This window comes from Bactrocera latifrons, unplaced genomic scaffold (assembly GCF_001853355.1).
Source record: "Bactrocera latifrons isolate USDA-ARS-PBARC rearing strain unplaced genomic scaffold, ASM185335v1 scaffold_63, whole genome shotgun sequence".
NCBI lineage: Eukaryota > Metazoa > Arthropoda > Insecta > Diptera > Tephritidae > Bactrocera > Bactrocera latifrons.
The window spans coordinates 251,651-271,746 of NW_017537301.1; the positions used below are offsets into that span (position 1 = coordinate 251,651).

General features: G+C 39.2%; 1 protein-coding gene across 1 annotated transcript in view; it reads left to right on the forward strand.

Annotated features, from left to right (window-relative positions):
• Positions 1–20,096, forward strand: part of LOC108975218 (dynein beta chain, ciliary) — a 50,400-nt gene that overhangs the window by 12,768 nt on the left and 17,536 nt on the right. The window contains 9 exon segments of the mRNA XM_018943566.1: positions 886–1,846; positions 3,163–3,479; positions 3,550–3,653; positions 7,398–8,497; positions 9,274–9,494; positions 15,655–15,831; positions 15,891–16,265; positions 16,852–17,025; positions 17,092–17,364. Coding sequence (XP_018799111.1) covers positions 886–1,846; positions 3,163–3,479; positions 3,550–3,653; positions 7,398–8,497; positions 9,274–9,494; positions 15,655–15,831; positions 15,891–16,265; positions 16,852–17,025; positions 17,092–17,364 — 3,702 coding nt within the window.

A 20,096-nucleotide genomic window follows, 5' to 3' on the forward strand; every position in this document is an offset into this window, starting at 1 on the left:
CTTTTTCATATTTGAAGTGTTACTAACTAGGAAAATGTATGGACCGAAATTAGTGCATATAAAAGTTTTTAGGAAGCATCCAAGTCCAACTATAGGAGTTTTCCTGCTTCACAAGGGCCTGACCTAAGCAGGCTAAGGGTAACTCACTTCTTAGAAATCAGCTGGAAGCTGGTTCCACCTAGACTTGAGTTCATTCTGACTGTCTGTTAGAAGGAAGCAGGCATTATCTGAAATTTTTCTATTACTTACAGTTGGTTACTTTGGAAGCATCGGAGATCAAATCAACTTATTTAGAATAACAAGACGTTATAGTCTGGTTATGCTTTTCATAGTTTATTTTTCCAAAAAATACATTAGTTTGCACCATCTTTTGTAGTATAAACGAGAGTATGGTCGCAATAGAAATATGCTCCAGAATTCTAAAACAGCGAAGAAAATTCAATTTAATCCACTGAGGGTCCTCCAGTGCTAAATCATTGTTAACACACGTTGCCTACAATTAGGTTTTCCTCTCAATATTAGCGAAGTCACACACACAATGATTAGTTAATATTTTCAATCAGCAAATATAAATCGCGATTTTAATAATACCTGCCAAAATTTAGTAACCCTCCTAAAATCTCATGAAATAATTTGGAAATGAACTAAGGTATAAATTAACGAAACAACAGAGGCATTGAGGGTTTGGCTTGCACCAGATCCTACTTTCGTTATTCAATYAATTCTCTTTTAGCTTTACTCACAAACGATTAACACGAAATTCTTCGTAGACTCTTTAACGCCGACTTTCCAACCGGAAACAACGAAACAATTAGCAACAACAACAAAACGGAATACAACGAAACTCAGCATGAAGAAGGTGTTGCCGGTGAAGGGAGCGTTAACTCAGTAAATGCCTACCGACGACTAAATACGCGACGTGATATTTTGACAACAAAGCTTAGCAATTTGCAGTTGAAAATCTGGCACAATTGGCAGCAGACCATATGCAAGAGGATAGCCGACGGACTTGATGCACGTGTGATGACCCTCGGCGACAACAACAGCAACAGCCAAAGCAACAGCAGTTACGGCAGCCGTCATTTGAGCGGCGCTAGTGGAAATTACACCTTTGGCGCAAATTTTCGCAGTGCAATCACCACAGCGTTGGCACATTCGCGCAATCACAATAGCGACAACAACAGCAACAGCAAAACTCACATGGGTGTTAGCAAAACCAACAACAACGATAACAAACAAAACCGCAGCGGCATCAAAGACGCGMYGAAATCGAATGYAAAGGCAAAATCACTGCAAATGAATTTCTCATCGGATTTATTTGGACTTTTGCAAGAGGTCAAGCATGTGCTGGCAATGCAGCAGGCAAGCGGGATGCGGCGCGGCWGCAACGACATTAGCGTCAACAATCTATCAACGTTTGAGGCTGCCGGCGTTATGGCAACCACTCAGGCTCAACACGAGCTTGAAAATCAATCAGCGACGTTGCGGGAGGCAGCGGAAGCGGCTGGGGAATTTGAAGATAGCAACTGCATGGAGTTGGCAGCAGCGGTAACTGCGTCACCGACAGCCGCTACAAATGCATCGTTAACACAGCAACAAGGACCGAATGCGTTGGCGAGCAATTTGCTGGATTTGTACGCCGAAAGAGACGAGTTTTGGCAACGCAAAGTGAAACTCATCAAAATCTGCGAATTCTACAATGGTATTCGTGGTCTGTCCACTGATGACGCTTGTGTTGACGGCATTATTGGTAGCGCTGCTGAGTTGCAACTGATTCGCCACGAAGTGAATACAATTGACGAACGCGTGGAAGTGGCATGCGCTACGCTCACATGGCGCACGTATGGTAAGCGATGAACGGCAAAAGCGACACTAAAAAAATGTGGTTAGATGATTGTTTCAAAGGGTAAACCGATGAAGACTCTGAATGGCAATCAATTTAGTATGAAACGATGTATAAAGAGAAGTAAACACTTGGATGAAAAGTTTTAAATTATCGCATAGGAAACTGGTTATTATTGTAGTTAGTTGTGCGAGTTGGATTTGGACTGTTACTCTACACCCAACAATCTATTTTTTTTAATGAAAAGCTCGAAATGGCGAGAAKAGTTCATATCAATATGTCCCTGCTCGTACTTCCTGCAAAATTTTGTCAAAATTTTAGGCAATGGCCCACAAGACGGGTTTAAAATAATAACTACAATAATCTAAATCAGCCTATCATCTGGTTTGGAAAACCCAGTCTTGCATAGAGAGTCAAAAATTTGACCAAAATTTTACAAAAATATTTCACCAGACACTTCTTTTAAAYAATCAAAACCAAATTTTGCACTTATGATTTCCTTTAGACAAGGTTAGGTTAGGTTAATCTAGCAGCCCAATAAGCCAAGCAAAGACCAGTTTTGGTTCTTTGCGATACCAGATGTAGTTCAGTTACTACGTCTATGAGGAGTAGTCATCCTTTAGGATGAATTTTAACATGTTCTATAGCCTCACTACCGATACCTCCTCACGTGCATCATACCCTGGGACCCCAGATAAATACTGCATAGTCTTGCCAAAGYGGTACAAGAGTACAAGAGATACCCCATTGCTTCCCTAGTGTCTTGGTCTAAACATTTCTGCAGTCTTCCCTTCAAGTCGTGTGTCGACACCAGGCAGTTACCAATTAGTATTCCGATAATGTTCCTAAATTCTCGATATCGAGTGCTAATAGGAATTTCTGAACTAATTGTTTGCGCATGGCATTTACAGTTTTGAACCCAGATAGCTCAAATTTCAGAAAGAGTAATATCAGCCAATACCACGAAGTTAGTACAGATGTCAATCTTTCATCAAATCTGCAGAACATATTTAACAAAATCGATTTTCAAACTTTATTTCTACTGGACTAACACCACTGATAAAATATTACAACTTATTGTGTTTCAGAAACATCATACATCTTACAAATTAGGCCCTTAAAACAATGATTGAAAAGCGCTTAATCTAGATCAGGAACTTAAATATCTCTAGCTATATTAGGCAAACAACGAAGTGCACTCCCACACACACAGGCAGACAACTATCAATCAGTGAAATAGTCTACTCCATATGCTCCTACTAAATTCCGTTATCACATTTCAGCGATTCACTCCCTTCAAATTTGCTTTTCACACACAGATACGGCATTGATGCATGAAATCTATGAGCGTTCCAAACGACTCTATAATCGCCTCAAGCAAACACAGCACAATCTACTGGCTATCATACAAAGTATACGCCGCTGGAGTCGGGAGCCACTCTACCAACGTTGCGCTTACGGGCGTAACCTATTAGACGCACAACAGCAGCAGGAACGGTTACGACAACGGCGCGTGCAATGCGACGAGACACGGCGTCTATTGAATCGACTGTTGATTGCCAATTTCTGTTTATTTTTCGATTATGACCAGCAGAGCGGCGAGTTTGAAGGGCGTGACGACCAATGCATACAGGAGGTGAGTTTTTCTTTTGTTGTCTGTGTATGTCTGGAAGTTTTGTGCTTACACGCGGCAATGGTTTTTGTAGTTCTTACGCAAGTTCCCCACTGCTCAACGACGCAGCTACAACAAGTATTTAGCCGGTGTGGAGGCATTGATTAGTCAGGAAGTGCGCATGGCTATTAAAGTCAGGTGATCAAATCCGTCACATACTTCAAGTTCTGGCACGTCACAAGCTGACATAATCGTTGTCAATATGCACTTTAACTTCTGGTTCTATTGTGGCATACCAACATCATCTCTTCGTTAAATTTTATTTGACGTTAATAATAACTTATCATGTGATATCACATAATCATTTTCCTATTAAATCTCATCATTCAAATTTAATAAATTATCAGGATATTTGCTTCACAATAACGTATCATAACACCAAGATCTAAAAGTCATGACTATCATATCGCATCACATCGTGCCGGACGGCATCATAACAGCACTTATATGTCTGAGCAAAATCATCATGTGGTCAAGTCACAATATATGTATATGTATTATACTCTAATAATAATTTACCTCACATTATCAGCAAMGCATCACATCGTAGCATTAGTCTGCGCAAAGATGTGTCATCAATGCCAACATGTCACTTATCATCATGTTAATTCAAATCGCATCACTAAGATCATCATCATAATCACGTGGTATTAAAATACATCACATTCTGTAATATCACCTCATTTCACATCAAAATTTTTATTATCACATTACATCATGTAGTTGAAACAATTTTAGAACCAAGCTATGCTATATGGTCATATCGGAATAATATATCGGTGTTTAAAATCAACATAATTTCGAATAATATCACGCCATTCAAATCACATCTTATGATTCACCTCTTACACATCATTACCTTAATTTTAGCACGTAAATACAACAGGCTAGTGACAGATGTATAATCACTTCATCGCATCATCACATCATATCAGCTATAAATCTCTAGTCAAGTAATGCTATGAAAGATCACATCTTCACTTCGACGCAACAGAAACTTTAATACCCACCATAGGTGCATTCCTTATATCATAATGGGGTATAAAAAGGTCTTTACCTTCATCTTCATCGGTCAGTTGGTATGTCAGCAATATATYGTGTAGTCGAAAAAGTCTGTTCGTATTTCTAATCAAACTTTAGCTTATTTTTTTTATACTTATAATAAAAAAATAAACAAACAAGTATGTACCAGTTTTGGTCGATTTCTTTTTGCCTTYTTTCCGGTAGAGACAATATTCCATCAGTGTAAATCGAAATTTCGAAATTTCCAGAACGGAGCGAGCGAACCGTTGTTTGTTRATACAGCATCATCTCCGTAAACTTCACAAATYTCATTGATGGCTTCCGTATCATTCTTCCCTTTATGCAAAAATTTCAAAATATAGCGAATTTCTTCATTATTTTCTGTCATTTTTGAACAGCTGTAACTTTTTTTTTTTTTAACTTAAATGATCTCACCTTTCTAACACTATGGTATGACACAATGTGACACAACATCTATTGACAAAATACGAAAAAACTTTTTTGACTACAAATATGTACTATAGKCGTTCAATCTGAATAACTTATTCGGAGGTTACGGCATTACTTTCTATAATAATTTGTGTCTTGAAGATACAGAAGTTTTACATACAAAGACTGCATTTTCGACAAATGAGCAGCTTCTTAGGGAGAAAACGGCATGTGTCAAATTTCAGATCGATATCTCAAAATCTGATAGACTGGTTTGCGTATATATAGACAATTAGATAAAACATCTTGTCATGCTGATCATTTATATATGTACATTAGATTGTCCCAAGGTTTTTTTCTCCCAAAAATTACTTATACTTTATTTTCTTCTTTATTAGCATATAGAAACTTCAAATTTAATGGGGAGTGTTTGTTATCATTGTCATTCGAAGCAACATTCTTTGGCATTTATTTTTTGAAGATTATCTCATTCAAATGTTGCCCGCAGCTACGTCTCAGACGGTCCGTCTGTTGGGTCCAATTTTTGGATGACTCGTTCGAGCATTTCGACTGGTAACTGGCGAATGACGCGTATAATGTTTTGCTCCAGGCCTAACTTGAAGCGGGATTGTCCGCATAGACTTTAGACTTTACCCACAGGAAAAAGTCTAATGGTGTGATATCACACAAATTTGGTGGCCAATCTACCGGTTGAAGACGCCAAACTATCTGCTCACCGAAGTGTTCTCTCAATAAATCCATTCATTGATGCCATCATGTTGAAACCTAGAGTCGCCGAGATYACGARCTTCAGCTTCAGSCATCAAATAGTCGCTTATCATGGCGCGATARYGGTCGCCATTGACTGTTACGTTCTCACTGGCRYCATTTTTGAAGATYGCACCAAACCGTTATTTTTTCTGGATGACATGACAGTTCTTGAATCCTTTCAGTTTGCTCTTTGTCATAAATGCGGCAATTTTSTTYCTTTACATACCCATTGRGCCAGAAATGGGCTTCAGCGCTGAACAAAATTTTGCTYSAAAACATCKGATCTTCTTGGAACTTTTCAAGAGCCGATAGGGCGAAGTGATGTCGCTTGGGAAGGTCGAGCGACTTCAGTTCTTACGCAAGCGGTATTTTGTACATTATAAATGTAAGATCTCGAAGTAAATTCTACCAAGTCGTTCCATACGTCAGGGCGAGTTACTGCTAACGTCGCCGAATCTTTTATTTACGGTTTTCGTGTATAGCTACAGGTGCTATATTTTTTTACTGCGAGCTGGACGTGGTGTATGGTTATCACATATTATCAATAATGAAGGGTCTCAACATGGGTAGTGCTATTGCGAATGGTACGCTAGAATATCGTAAAAAAATACTTCTGCTTGAATCACCCGTTAGCAAGAAAATATTGACAAGTTGCGACCCAAATCGGCACAGGTTATCATAATACTATATATGTACATATATATGATTCAGACAAATTAAGGGTATGCCTTCTTTAATAATAATAATTATTATTATTTTTTTTTTTTTTTTTGTTGGGACACAATGTACATACGTTACAGTATCCTAGCAAACTTTTTATATCGTATTGGGGGTATAGAAATTAATATAACACATTTAATCAGAATTATTAAAGAAAGTTAAAAACATATRTGATTTAATAGATTAAATATTTTCCTGACAAAATTAAAGTAAAGTATTTAAGGCTTTCGATTTATTGATATCATCAAAAGTTTTGCCCACAAAAAGAAATTATATAGAACAAACTCCCAGAAATAAAAAGTAAAACTGCTAAAGGACCGAACGCATAATTATTTAATTTAAAAAAATAATAAATTTACAAWTYTTTCTTATWTTTTATTGCATAATCAAACAGCCATCAAGCTCATACTCATTGCAATTGAAGCAACGAAAAGTACTCCTCAATCACCGGCCACATTATTTCCCTTTATTACATTACTGCCTCTCGTTGTTATAAATTTAACAAGTTCCACAAAAAGTTGCAAATGTCCTTGCACAAACACCCGCATTCAAAATGGTTGGCCGCAAAAACCCAAATATGCGAATGCCAAAGCAGCGCAACGACATGCAAGCCTGCAGCTACACCCGCACAGCAGCTATTCTATTGCACGCTGTTGGCATATTTCATTTGCCACAACACCCCCATCACCACCTCCAACTACACTCCCATGCTCACGGCAAGCGCTGAGGTGCTTTTATTTTATTTTAACACACTTTAATGTTTTCACATTTAATACCKCGAGTTTTTGCCAACATGCCACACCRCCGCTGCCGCTATGTTTGTTTGCAACGCTTGCGTGCAACTCACTCAATATGCACTCAATTTAATTTGCACATCACTCATACGCTCCGTCGCACGCGGCGGTCGACCGCCTGCTCGCCCCTTTTTCTTCCGCACAGTTTGGCGTATTTTCACAACCGAATGGTGAACACCGCCAACGAAAATGAAGAGTTGTCAACTCGAGCAACAATAACAACAACACCGCCAACAACACACTACACGGCAGCAAACACGTCAACCGCCAACACACCTGCGCAGCTTGGCGCTGATGATGAGGACGGCGCTGACGCTGGCGTTGCGGGTGGCACGGGTGCGGGGGCAGAACCACTTTACGTGCCTCATAAACAACCAGTTGCGGCAGCCGCTGGCAAACAGCGATTGTTGTTGTCGCCACCCCCGCAGACACCGTTGCCGACAAAACCTGCACCGTCAATGGCAGCAACGCCTACAACAAYAACAACAACAACAAATACTAGAGTAATGTCTGCAATCAGCAGTAGTGGCAGCAACAGCAGTGCCGCTATAATGGCGCACMAACACTTCAACAGGCCGTCTGCCGTGTCGGTAGAAACCGCAATGCCACTGTTTGAGGTGAAATTAGAGTTGCTGCCGACTGAGACCGAGACGCAGTCATCGGTGGCGCAGTCGGCGTCGGATGTGTGGCATACAAATACGGAAATATGCTTCGTGCCATCATTCAACGTGAGTGWAGAAAATAATTTTCAGCAAATTGTCGAGCAGCTGCTAGAGGACATACACCAGACTAGCCACGGTTGCATGCCACGGCGAATTGTGGACGACAAGACGCTGTCTGATGACAATGAAGACGATGACGACAGCGACGGCGACGGCGACGGGGACGGGGACGAAGATGCACATAATGACAACAACAATAACAATAATTTAAATGATGACGTTGGCGCTGTGGTAGACACCATTGAATGCAATAATAAGGATTACGTGTTGCAAGCAGAAAATTTGCGCAGCTTCGCGAGACTGCAACACAGACGACACACGGAAGAGAACCAAAAACAGCGTCAGACACGAAATGCGAGTTTGTCAACATTCCATGAGGTGGCTGTGGCGAAGCGTCTACAGCTGCAGGAACTAGCATCTAGAGCGGGACGATCGCAGCAGGGTAACGGAGACCAAACAGGTGAAAGAACTCAGAATCTCATACCTGAAACTGATACTAACGTCCTAATTGTGAGTTTGGTTGGTAAAATTGTTGTGGTCTGTCTCGTTATTCATTCGTCATTTTGATATTTAAATAGATTCAAGAATGCAAAAATACCAATGATGCCCTAGAGCTTTTTCCAAACTTTATAACCTCAAAGTTATCCTGGGTAATATGATCTCATCATACTTGAGTGTTGACAGATTTAGAATACTCCTTGATAGTATTAWAGTTTTTCCTGATATTTATTATATTATAGATGGATTTTATCTCATTACACTTAGGTCTAGATAGATTTATATATAAGTTCATTATGATGATTTCAAAATAGAGGTTAAAAATTTAGCAGAACATATGCATTACAAAGAAAGACTCTTGATTTTCGTAAAGGCCTCATAGCGCCGCAATAAAGAGGATATATACATTTTAGCTTTCATAATTTGCTCGGGTAGAATTTTCGGTGTCAAAATAAACAAAAATGTTTCCTTAATTCCCACAACAGTCAGATCTTCCTAAACGGAATTGTCCCGSACTTAAACTGGACCAACCAAAGTGGAAGCATTTCTGAAAATTATATGGAAATATTAGCTGCCTTTCTAAGATCAAAAGCCCAACATATGTAAGCAAAGCAAAAATAAAATTAAATTAATTGTGGTATTGGATTCCGAAAATATAGTTAGCCTTACTAGACGAATTCGGTTCAAGGCATACACATAGACATATATTACGTGCAAGTGTAACCTAGATTCAGCTCAACTATGCTCACATCACGCTMCTTGGCTAGACGAATTTATAAACTGCTTTATTTTTGCCCGTAGACATCTCTGCCGACGAACTGCGTCAGCTGAACGCTGACATACACGCTGCACTCMACACGACRATTCGCGATGCCAGATTCTTCGCRGCGCAATTCAACGCATACGCCTTTCTGTGGGAACAGCAGCGAGAGCAGGTGCTACAAGCCACCCTACAAGGCGCACGCGAAAAGGAAGCTGKCGCTGGTAAAGGTTACGCCATCATGGAGGCGTYCAAAATGCAGGTGAGTCACTCCTTACACATTTATGTATGTATATATGTCTAAGAAGATGGTGCTTTCRTGGCGCACTACACATTATGAAGAATAGAAATAGCCAAGATTGTCTGCTCAYAAGATTGGTGCACAAAGGCTTTCGACCTCTATTATTCTTGGCATGTCAGCATACTTTGTGTGTAATGTTTTTGTTCTCCAGTAACAGTACTTGTGTGCAATGGGCTGTCATCAATGGCAAATTGGCTCCTTTTGATGTAACATAACTTCTGCAGCTTGATAAGCTCACGTTTAATATTTTCTCATTCTTTATCAAAATAATGTGCGGTAAAATTTTATAATTTTAAAGCGAGCTTGAAAACGCATAGGAAAATTATGAATACTTTTTAAATCTTTTGACTACTTGGACAGTTGAAACCACTATATATGCTTGTCAACGGGATGAACTTTCAAAAGCCCAAAACTTTTTTTTTTTTTTTTTGTTTTTGTGCGATAGAGAGAATATAGTTAGGAATATATTTTGGACTTATCTCATTTCCTCAAAGTTTTCGAAGTATCAGGAACTGAAATATTCCTCATTCTATATAACTTGGAATCATTTTTCTTCTTCTTTATTTGCTTAGACAACACTTGCGCAGTTAATGTCAAGTTTGCAACACTTGTTCTTCGTTCTCGATGTTAGTCTTGCCGGGAATCGCGGCATAAAGGCAGCTTTTTTTCGTGCTATTAAAATCGACGAAGAGGTGCTGCGTGCAGATTCTCTTTTCCCGGGTATTTTCCAAGATTTGGGGCATGGTGAATATCTAGTCAGTTGTTGATTTTCCAGGCCTGAAACTATACTGACGGTGGGCTTTAATATTTCACCCAGTACGCTCGATAAAACCTTATATTGTTTATGTGGAGGAGGCTTATCCTACAGTAGTTGGCGCAGATTGTGGGTCTATCTTTTTGTAGATTTTATTCCAATCGTCGGGCATGCTTTCGTCTGACTATATTCTACGAAGAAGCTGATGCGTGCTCCTTATTCTCCAGCCAGGTAATTGCTGTTCGAACTTCCTCATTGTCGATGAAACATCTTGTCCATCGTCATCGATTGGGAAATACGGTGCATGGACAGTATGCTCCGGTCTTGAAAAAATTCCAAAATTATATATCTTAACTAATAGCATTACTTCCGCACAATATAGCTTCCAAAAATTACACAAATTCATACATAACTATAAGTTTGTATATAATTTTTAAGCCGCCGGCGATCCTTAAACTAACTGAAGCGATTATGTTTAGCACATCAGCATAATCAACCAAGAGTGATGTTAACCAATTTTCCAATTATCCCCAAAATTCGTTTATATGCATACTAGCCTACAAGCRTTCACACACACATACACATATACACCAACACCATTGACTTGAGGGTGAAACGCAGCTATGAACTCTCATAACCACAACACATCATTTATCGTCCCTTCTTATGCTTTTCTTTGGTTTAGTTCTAACACCAGCACTAATACAATCAAACATCTACTCGAATATACTAGCATTCTGTGTAGATGGCATCCCTGTCACTTGTCATCTTGTGGCCCATTACTGTAAATTGGCCAAGCATTTATCAAATGTAATGGGTCATCTGGGTGTGACTCAACGAACGCTGATAATCAATATGAGTTCCTGTAAATGCCAAAAATAACATAACTACTCGTACATCTGCAGTAGAACTTATTTGAAGTCGTAAATTGGCATACATATGTCACCAAATTAATTATAACTTGCTGACAAGTTTACTTCGAACGACATTTTGATTTGTTAAAAACCTCTGTGTCAACTGATAATTTAAAGTTACAGAATTTCCTTTAATTTCTATTGCAATTTTGTGTTCAGACTTAAACCAGTTGTTMTTCGTAAAGACATAAAAGTTGGTTGGTTGACATGGCACCACAAACCCATGTAATATATAAAGTGTAATTTTCCTGCTCCGTACGGTGATATTGATTGTAATTTTGATTCACCATTGAACCGGAAACCGGTTGATTTTGTTGCTGATTCTGTTGATATTCGCAATGTAGTTCTGTTGATAATCAGTACATATTAGTGAAAAGATTATCTCATCGAGTCGATTTCCACAAGTTTCTTTTGAGACAAGTTCTTCACCAACCACATATTTCAGCATAATCTGGAACAGGTCCAAACTATAAGGAGGATGAATAAGAACCACTCAACTGAACTCGCAGAACTTCTGAAAATTACTCTCCTATTTAGGCAACCAATGATACGAACCCAAACGATAGTATTTCTGGATCTCAATCAATACCGAATGATGCCAATTGATGAAGATACAAATTTTGGCAGACGGAAAGAAATCGAAATGAGCATAAGATGAAAAATGTTGCTTTCAAATATTCATAGCCGAAGATCATTACAATTTTGTAACACTAAAATAATTAGTGTTGAATTTTTTGAGAGTTGTTGAAGTGTTTGGCAAAACGCGACTATACCTAATACAAATTGATGTTGAATCCGAGGACTTGAAAAACTATGGGAAGACACGGACAAACAAAGTATAGCAATAGTTAGATTAGGTTAAATAAAACGATGAACCAAAAATGGATTCCACTTGAACAGCTGAGAACGCCGATCCATTTTGATACCAAATATTCCTAAATATTTACTCTAAAAAATCTGTATCTGGATTGATTTTTTTTTTTTTTTTTATCATAGGACGTGTTTTTTCACATGGCAGATGCCAAACTCAGCGCACAACCTTGGAGAGGGGATGTTTCGCCTTCTCACTTTAGCACAGCATACTTAGTCTAAGACCAGATGTCGTGAGATGCTTGAGCCCAAGTCATTGGCGCTCAGGGAACTTCCATCACTTGTGTGAACTTGTACAATAAGGCTCTATCCTTCACTAGCATTGGCATTGGCTCCCACCTCACTGTTAAAAGTCATAACTTCGAAGGCGTAGATACTTTCGTCTATCTTGGAACAATTCGAACGAAATCCAATGCACAATAACTCTTACCAACAGGTGCTACTACAGGTGCGGAAACCCAACTCGTTCACAATTCGATATCATCGCCGTGAAACAATAGTAGAAGACCTTGATCTGTTGCAGTTCTAACTAAAGTTTGAAGTTCACTCGTATTATAGTATGCTGATTTTGAAGACCGAGTTTCTGACAGAAGAATTATTTAATTTTCTTTCTCATTTATATTTATGTTATAGCCAAATGWAGAATCCTCCTCCTTAGCAAATCCAATTCTAACACCCAGAGCAGAAAAGCTCCATGTGAGTCACAGTAACCCCCACATAAGRGCGTACCATATTGAGCAAGTCTAAATAATAAATTACAGTACAAAATATGTGTGAAGTGTATTTATTATAACAACTATAAAGAAAAAAGTTGCATTTACCATAAGAAAAAAGACCAAGAAATATCGAAAAGTTGATAGGTACCACAGGAGCCTCTCAAAGTAGAGCACTACGCTCCGTAAAAAGCAACCGTTTGCCACCTAATTTATGACTGGCAATCGGTGCGAGTATTGACTCAGCTGTTCATAATGCATGCAATTTTAGTTGGCTAATTTCTCAAGAGGTGATGAGTTGGCCAATTTCGAGTTGCTGCTGTGGCCAGCTGCTGCTCAGTGTAGCTGTATACCGTAACCAAGCCGGAACCGCATTAGTATGCGCACTAAAACCACGCAGCGATTACCAAAAGGCATTTGGATTGAAGCAACAAACACACACACACATACATCATTACACATTGGGCATGCATATTTTCCCCGCCATCAACCCGGCAGTTTTGCTCATTTATTTGCTAGGCTTGGTTATTGCATTCGCCACTAATATGTGTGTATGTATGTGTRTGTATGTGCMMMACATTTATAACCAACGGTCATTGCTGTCGAATATGTGTTTGCAAAATGTATTAGCTGCGTGCGCATTAAATTAAAATACCCAAATGAAGCGTCCATTCCTCATATAGTCAATTGGATGAGTTTGGTAGGCACTTCCATTAGGGCGATATGGATTAAGTGCAATATATTGTTTTGGTCTACTCGAACCGTTTGGTATTTTATTAATAAGGAAAATCGATGGCTTCCGCTGTRCAGGCTCTTAGGTGTTCGAGGAAATGTTTTGATCATAGACTATTTGACCGTTATCATTCGGCAATTGCAAATATGGTAAGAAAGGAAGTTGAAGAGAATGAACTGCATGGAATTCCCAACGAAGCCAAACTATCCCATTCTAATATAATACAATAAAAAGTTTAATTTGCTCGTGACCGAATATTCAACTTTAAGCTTTAGCTATACATGTAGAGGTAATGTGATAATTCGGCCGGACGTACTCTTMAAAATACAGTATAAGTTCCTATGATTCAAAGGTCCAAAATTAACAACACTTCAAGACCAGAATGGAGACTAGGGGATTTCTTGAGTTCAGCTCGTTGGCAATAGCCAAGCAATATGAATTCCAATAATATAATAATACATAATTACCTCAATCCCGSGTCGAGAATAGTGAAACTCCGCAGTTCTTTCGAACTAAGATTATCGACCARTAGCTAGAAACCCTGCAACTACAAGTATTAGCTCTAGTTCAACGTGCCACTTTTTCTTTATTGGCGTAGACACCGCTTAAGCGGTTATAGCCGAGTTCAAGTACACAACAGCCTCGAAAAACGAAGTGAGTTATGGTTGCTGTAGCGAAATTTGTTGAATAAATTTGAGGAAACTGCCGGAAAGGACCTATCCGARCCGTTCGATATCAAGCGACGTTTCAAACAACTGGACTCCCTATTGTGTGACTCCTTCAATATRTGCAGAGCTGAARAGAAGGTACARTTTACTATAAGAGTGTACAGCTKCTGGCGTACGCCGATGGCATCGATATCATTGGCCATAAAAACYGCCCCATTAGTTCAGCTTTCCTCAGTTTGGACAAAGATGCGAAGCGTATGAATCTTATTGTGGATGAGGACAAAACGAAATAATCAAATGAACAGTCGTCGCACTCACRACTTGGCTTCCACGTCTCTGTAAACAGTCACAACTTAGAAGTCGTACATAATTTCGTCTGTCTTAGAAGCAGCATGGACACAATCTCGAAACAACAACACCAGTCTCGAAATCCAACGTAAAATCACTCTAGCCAACAGTACTACTTTGGACTGAGTAAACAATTGAAAAGACATGCCATGAAAAGTTGACTATCATCGATCTATACCACTCCCCATTTAGAATAACGGTGATAGCAGCTYCATTCCGAAAGAAGTACGGATTCCACCAAACCAAAAACCACACAATACTGTCAATTTAGGCAAATGTAATGATTGTTCATGTTGCCGYTTTCAAGTTGCTTCAAGGCAAAGAACCTTTTTCTACAGATGCAAGCTCAAATCCTTTATAAAACTACGCGGCTTGTGGTTTGAGACAGTCATAATTCTTGAGAACGTCTTGGAATTGACAAATTGCGGTCTTTAGCAACACTTGAGTGAACGGCAAAAATGTTTTAATTACTTCGAGTGGTTGTTTGTCTTACTCACACTTGAGCATTATGTAACAAAAATGTACGTTCAGAATGTCTTATAAAACTTTTATTTCCACACTATGAGCTCTGACTCGAGGAAAATTAAGAAAAGGTAAAATAAAAAACTAGAATATAATATGCTGAGATTGAAAGTATATTGTAAAAGAAAAATCAATAAAGTTCCTAAAAAACTTTAAAGGTGCGACCACCCTAATATTACACATATGGTAGCACTTTGCATTTGTGTAACCAAACAGTAACGAAATTGACCAGTAAAGCCGGCGTTTTATTGCCTCAATGAATCGAGCAGCAGCCAAAGCAACTGTGTCACTCAGCACATATTTACAAAGTATTTACCCTGTATACTATACTATATAGTTTCAATAACTTACTGAGAATTCGCATAGATTTACAATTTCATATTCTACTATAAAACTTTTATTGGATTTTCTCTGCTTCAATTGCGGTTGACGCAAACGCAGCTGGGTTCAGTGGGCTTTGGTTAAAGGCGGCAGCCAAAATGAATTCGTTAACTAATTTATGTGCTGCTTGTACTATATAGACATGTAGATACATACAAGTATGTCTAAATATTGCAAATATTCTTAATAATTATTTTACCCATATCCCCTTTCGCCAGATTGACCGCTACAATGAGCATCACGAGGCCGTTGAGCAACTACCGGGACAACAGCACATAARTGGCTGGCTAAGCATCGACCTGAATCCACTGAAGTATGCGCTACTAAACCACGTCTGCAAATGGTCACACCTCCACAAGCGCTGGCTGCTGCAGTACGTGGAACGCACCCTGAATGTAAGCGCAATTGCAACTGTGCTCTTTTTTATATACGCTTATCATTTTCTCCTCATCAGGAGCTCACCAACTTCATCAGTCAGGGTCTGGCGGTTCTCCAGCTRCCCGTTAGCTTGAAGCACTTTCGCCGCTTGCTACGCGTGCTCGCTGTTATGGCRCAAATCCAGAAGCATGTCGCCTATGCGGACAACATGTTTAAGCCTYTAAAGGACATTATGGCTTTGCTGAAGTCTTATAATGTGGAATTTAATCAACAGTTGCTGAGGAATATCGATCATTTGCCGTTACAATGGAAGCATCTGAAGGATGTAGCGGCTGCGCGTTCGGAAGCGCTGGAGCAGGCCCAAAGTTTTCAGAAGAAKCGTGTTAATTCCATGATTATCATATTCATGTGTCGCGTGCAAAATTACGCCAAACGGTTTTCGCGTTTGCCGGTGAGTAAGATCTTAAAATGTTATTATTTTATTCTTTAACCCACCGAAGAAAAGGCGTTGGTTGGTACTCATCTTTATAATGGTTTTCAAATGTCGATTGGTAGTGCTCCAAATTGAACTTTCAAAAAAATTTTCGACGAAAATGAACACTCTCCGAACTTTCTTCTCTCCGATACTGGAAATCTTTTCCTAGCTTTAGTATATTAGTATTCACTTTTGCAGCTTTCCTCACTTCTAAAATGAAGTCAGTTTCGCCAACGCATGGTTCAACCATTACAGTGAACATTCCTCACTTTCTAAACTTAAGGGCAAATCCTCGAAAACTCCATCAAGCTTAACAAAACCTAAATATCCAAATATGCTACTTCTGTAAATTTTCGATAATAATAAGATCTCGTCAGAGCCAATATTTTACTACCTAATTACCCAGTTACCTCAAATCGAATACTTCGYGAAGCTCATTTTACTCCATCTCTWTGAAATCAGSTCAGGTGYGTCCTTCAAACTCTTAATGYMCTTAGGCCAATTGTTTCGGTGTCGCAGAAAGCGTCGATTTTTAAAATAGATTGTCATATGTAATTTGCAGTTCTTCGCCGTTCCTTGCATCAATGTTTATGAGCACTGCGATGCTGTCTGCGCTCGTTTAGACCACCTTGCTTCACTTCATCGCCGATACCTGCGCTACTCGATACTACTCGGCATCGATGCTGCGGATCCAACAACACTACAGCTGTGCAGCGCCGAACTGAGGCGCATAAAGGTRRGTGTACACGCATACATTMCMRGGAACTTAGAAACATTTAACTTCTTGTCTCCCTGCTCATAGCAATTGTGGGACTATGTGCATRTMATTGAGGCCTGTATTGTGGAGTGGCATGCTACACCGTGGCACAGTATCGACACTGATGAGTTGGAAACCGAGTGTAAAAAGTTTACGCGTGAACTACGCACTCTGGRCAAATGTATACGCGATTGGGCGCCATACACATACATCGTGGACATTCTCAAGGATTTGATGGCTTCATTACGCGCCATCACCGAACTACAGAATCCGGCTATCAGTGAGCGGCATTGGCTCGAGCTGATGCAAGCAACCAAGGTAATTTGATGACATATTTTTCTCTTTGCTTTTTACCATTTTTTTCTTTGCTTTCATCCGCTCAAAAGTTGACTCAGACGCATACCGTGGAATATCTGGTGAGTTATAGTCGCTATATGCATATTCCTTGTTTCCTTTTTTTAACATTACTTTAGTAATTAAGCAACACTTTGTTCGAATGACCATGCACATATCTATCCCTAGCTTTGGCTATAGTTTTCAAGCATGGAAGTTTTAAATACTGAGGGCTTACATTCCAAATGCCTCGAAGACGTAAAATCTGGAAAGTAATAGAAGTTTTTTGAACTGGATTTTTCGAAAACAAACCGACCAAAATCGGTATCATACAATTCTAAATGAGATAGAGTGGCCAAGAAATTTTCAGAGCAAGAATAAAAGAATGTCTATCTACCTCTTTCTCTCTCTCTCCTTGTGAGGAGCAGAGATATTCTCTGAGCCAGTGCAAAAGTGAATCTATTTATCCCTCTCTCCCTGCCTCTTTGAATGTCTTTTCCTCTCTCTATCTCTATCTCTAACTGCGCGGCATTCATTCTTCCTTTTCACTGTTTGGCGCCAATTGGAGATTCCAAGTGTAGCCAAGTCCTTTTCCCCCTGGTCTTTTCAACGGAGTGGAGGTCAATTCGGACGACATGACCTAGCCCGCGCAGCCGCTGTTTCCTGATTCGCAAAACTATTTCAATGGAGTCGTATATCTCGTACAGCTCATCGTTCCATCGACTCCGGTTTTCGCCGTGCTACAAAACCATATGTACCTGTAAATATGCCGCAGAACCTTTCTCTCGAAAACTCGTAATAGAGCACGACGGAGATGACAATTGACTCATAGAATTTGGTCTTTGTTCGTGATAGAGGAATTTGCTTCTCAATTGCCTACTCAGTCCGAAGTAGCACCTGTTGGTAAGAGTTATTCGTTGGATTTCGAGGCTGACTACTACTGTTAATATTGGTTCCTGTCAATAGTGACGTGGGAACCCAGTCGCGAGTGCGAGGACTATTTTTTGATGGAAGAAAATATTTCGTCTTGCCCTCGTTCACTAGCAGACCCTTTTGCTCGGTTTCTTTGTCCAAGCTGGAGAAATCAGAACTAACGGCGTAGTTGTTATGATCCATAATGTCGATGTCATCCGCGTACGCCAGTAGTTGTACACTCTTGTAGAACATTGTACCTTCTCTAATCAGATCTGCAGCTCGAATTGTTTTTCCAGGAGTATATTCAAGAAGTCACATAAAAGGRAATCGCCTTGTCTGAAATCTTGTTAGGTATCGAACGGTTCGGATAGTTAATTCCCGATCCTGAAGGAGCTTTTGGTATTGCTCAACGTCAGTTTACACAGCTGCATTAGTGTTGCGGAGATACCAAATTCAGACATAGCGGCATAAWGGCAGCTCCTTTTCGTGCTGTCAAAAGCTGTTTTAAAATCGACGAAGASGTGGTGTGTAGCGATTTTATTTTCACCGGACTACTCAAAGATTTAAAATTATTAGATTTTAAACATGAATCAAATGAACAAAAAATTTCGATAACCAGTTGTCAGTTGTCAGAAATAATCTCAATGACGAAAGCGATAGACTTCTCACTCATCAGAGTTCTTGATATTTTAGTCAGTACCATGAAGCAATTTGAAGAGCATTGCAAATAAAAATATCCAGAAATTCTGGATTTTTGAATTATCTGCTTTGGTGATGTGCAATAGCCACCCTGTGCCTGTGTTTTACATTGTCAATTGATGGATTTATTTTCACCATTTGTTTATGTCCAAACTTAATTAGGATCAAGTGCTTGCTGTACTGGGCAACGAATTGCGTAAGTTGCATGCGTCAGTTGCAATGATTGAATCATGTACATTTAATGCTACGAACGGGACAACAAAGTCCACAAATTCCGAGAACATAAATATATGTGCACACATACACGAGCGTGGCAAAGTGTGCGTGTGTGTAGGTGGATGCAAGTGCAGGCGAGATTGAGTTGCATACTTTGCTCAATCTATATAAATCTGGTYTATAATGCAAACCTAATTCAACTATCGTCCCGTAAAGCCTCATTTACACACACGCACACACAATTTCGCCTTTGACATTAATATTTACATGAAAACAGTTTGTAAATTTGTCATCTATATGGATCTGTGTGTATGTGTGTTTATACGTTGTTGTGCCCATCTGGAACTGAGCTCCGATATTAGCAAATAATTGACAAGTTAAAATTACATTTTCAATTAAAGACAAATTCTGAAATCACAGTCACGAAAATTAGTGGCTCATTCCCCTTGTTTACAGCGGACTAAGTTTATGGAAGCAACTTGCGAATGCAAATGTKTGTATGGAGTGTGARTATGTGTGTGTTGTGGAGCAGTTGCCCGAAATTACTGAGACAATTTATTTGCTTGTCAAATTAGCCAACCGTATCGCTTACTTGATTGCAAGTACAGTTATACGGKGAACTACAAGTGAAATATTCAGAAGGGCTTATGAGGCGCGCATACATACAAACACAGAGCGAGAGTTGTGTCATATGTATTTAATTTGCTATACCTACTATACATATATTTCTATTTATTAAATTTACAGAAAAATTAAATCCGAATTTTCGTTGTCATTAACTTGAATGTTTACTAAGCACACACTTTTGGTGTTTTATGTATTGTGGAAAATATGTTGTGCAGCCGATAATGAAAATTTAAATATAATTTATTGTTCTAATTTTATTT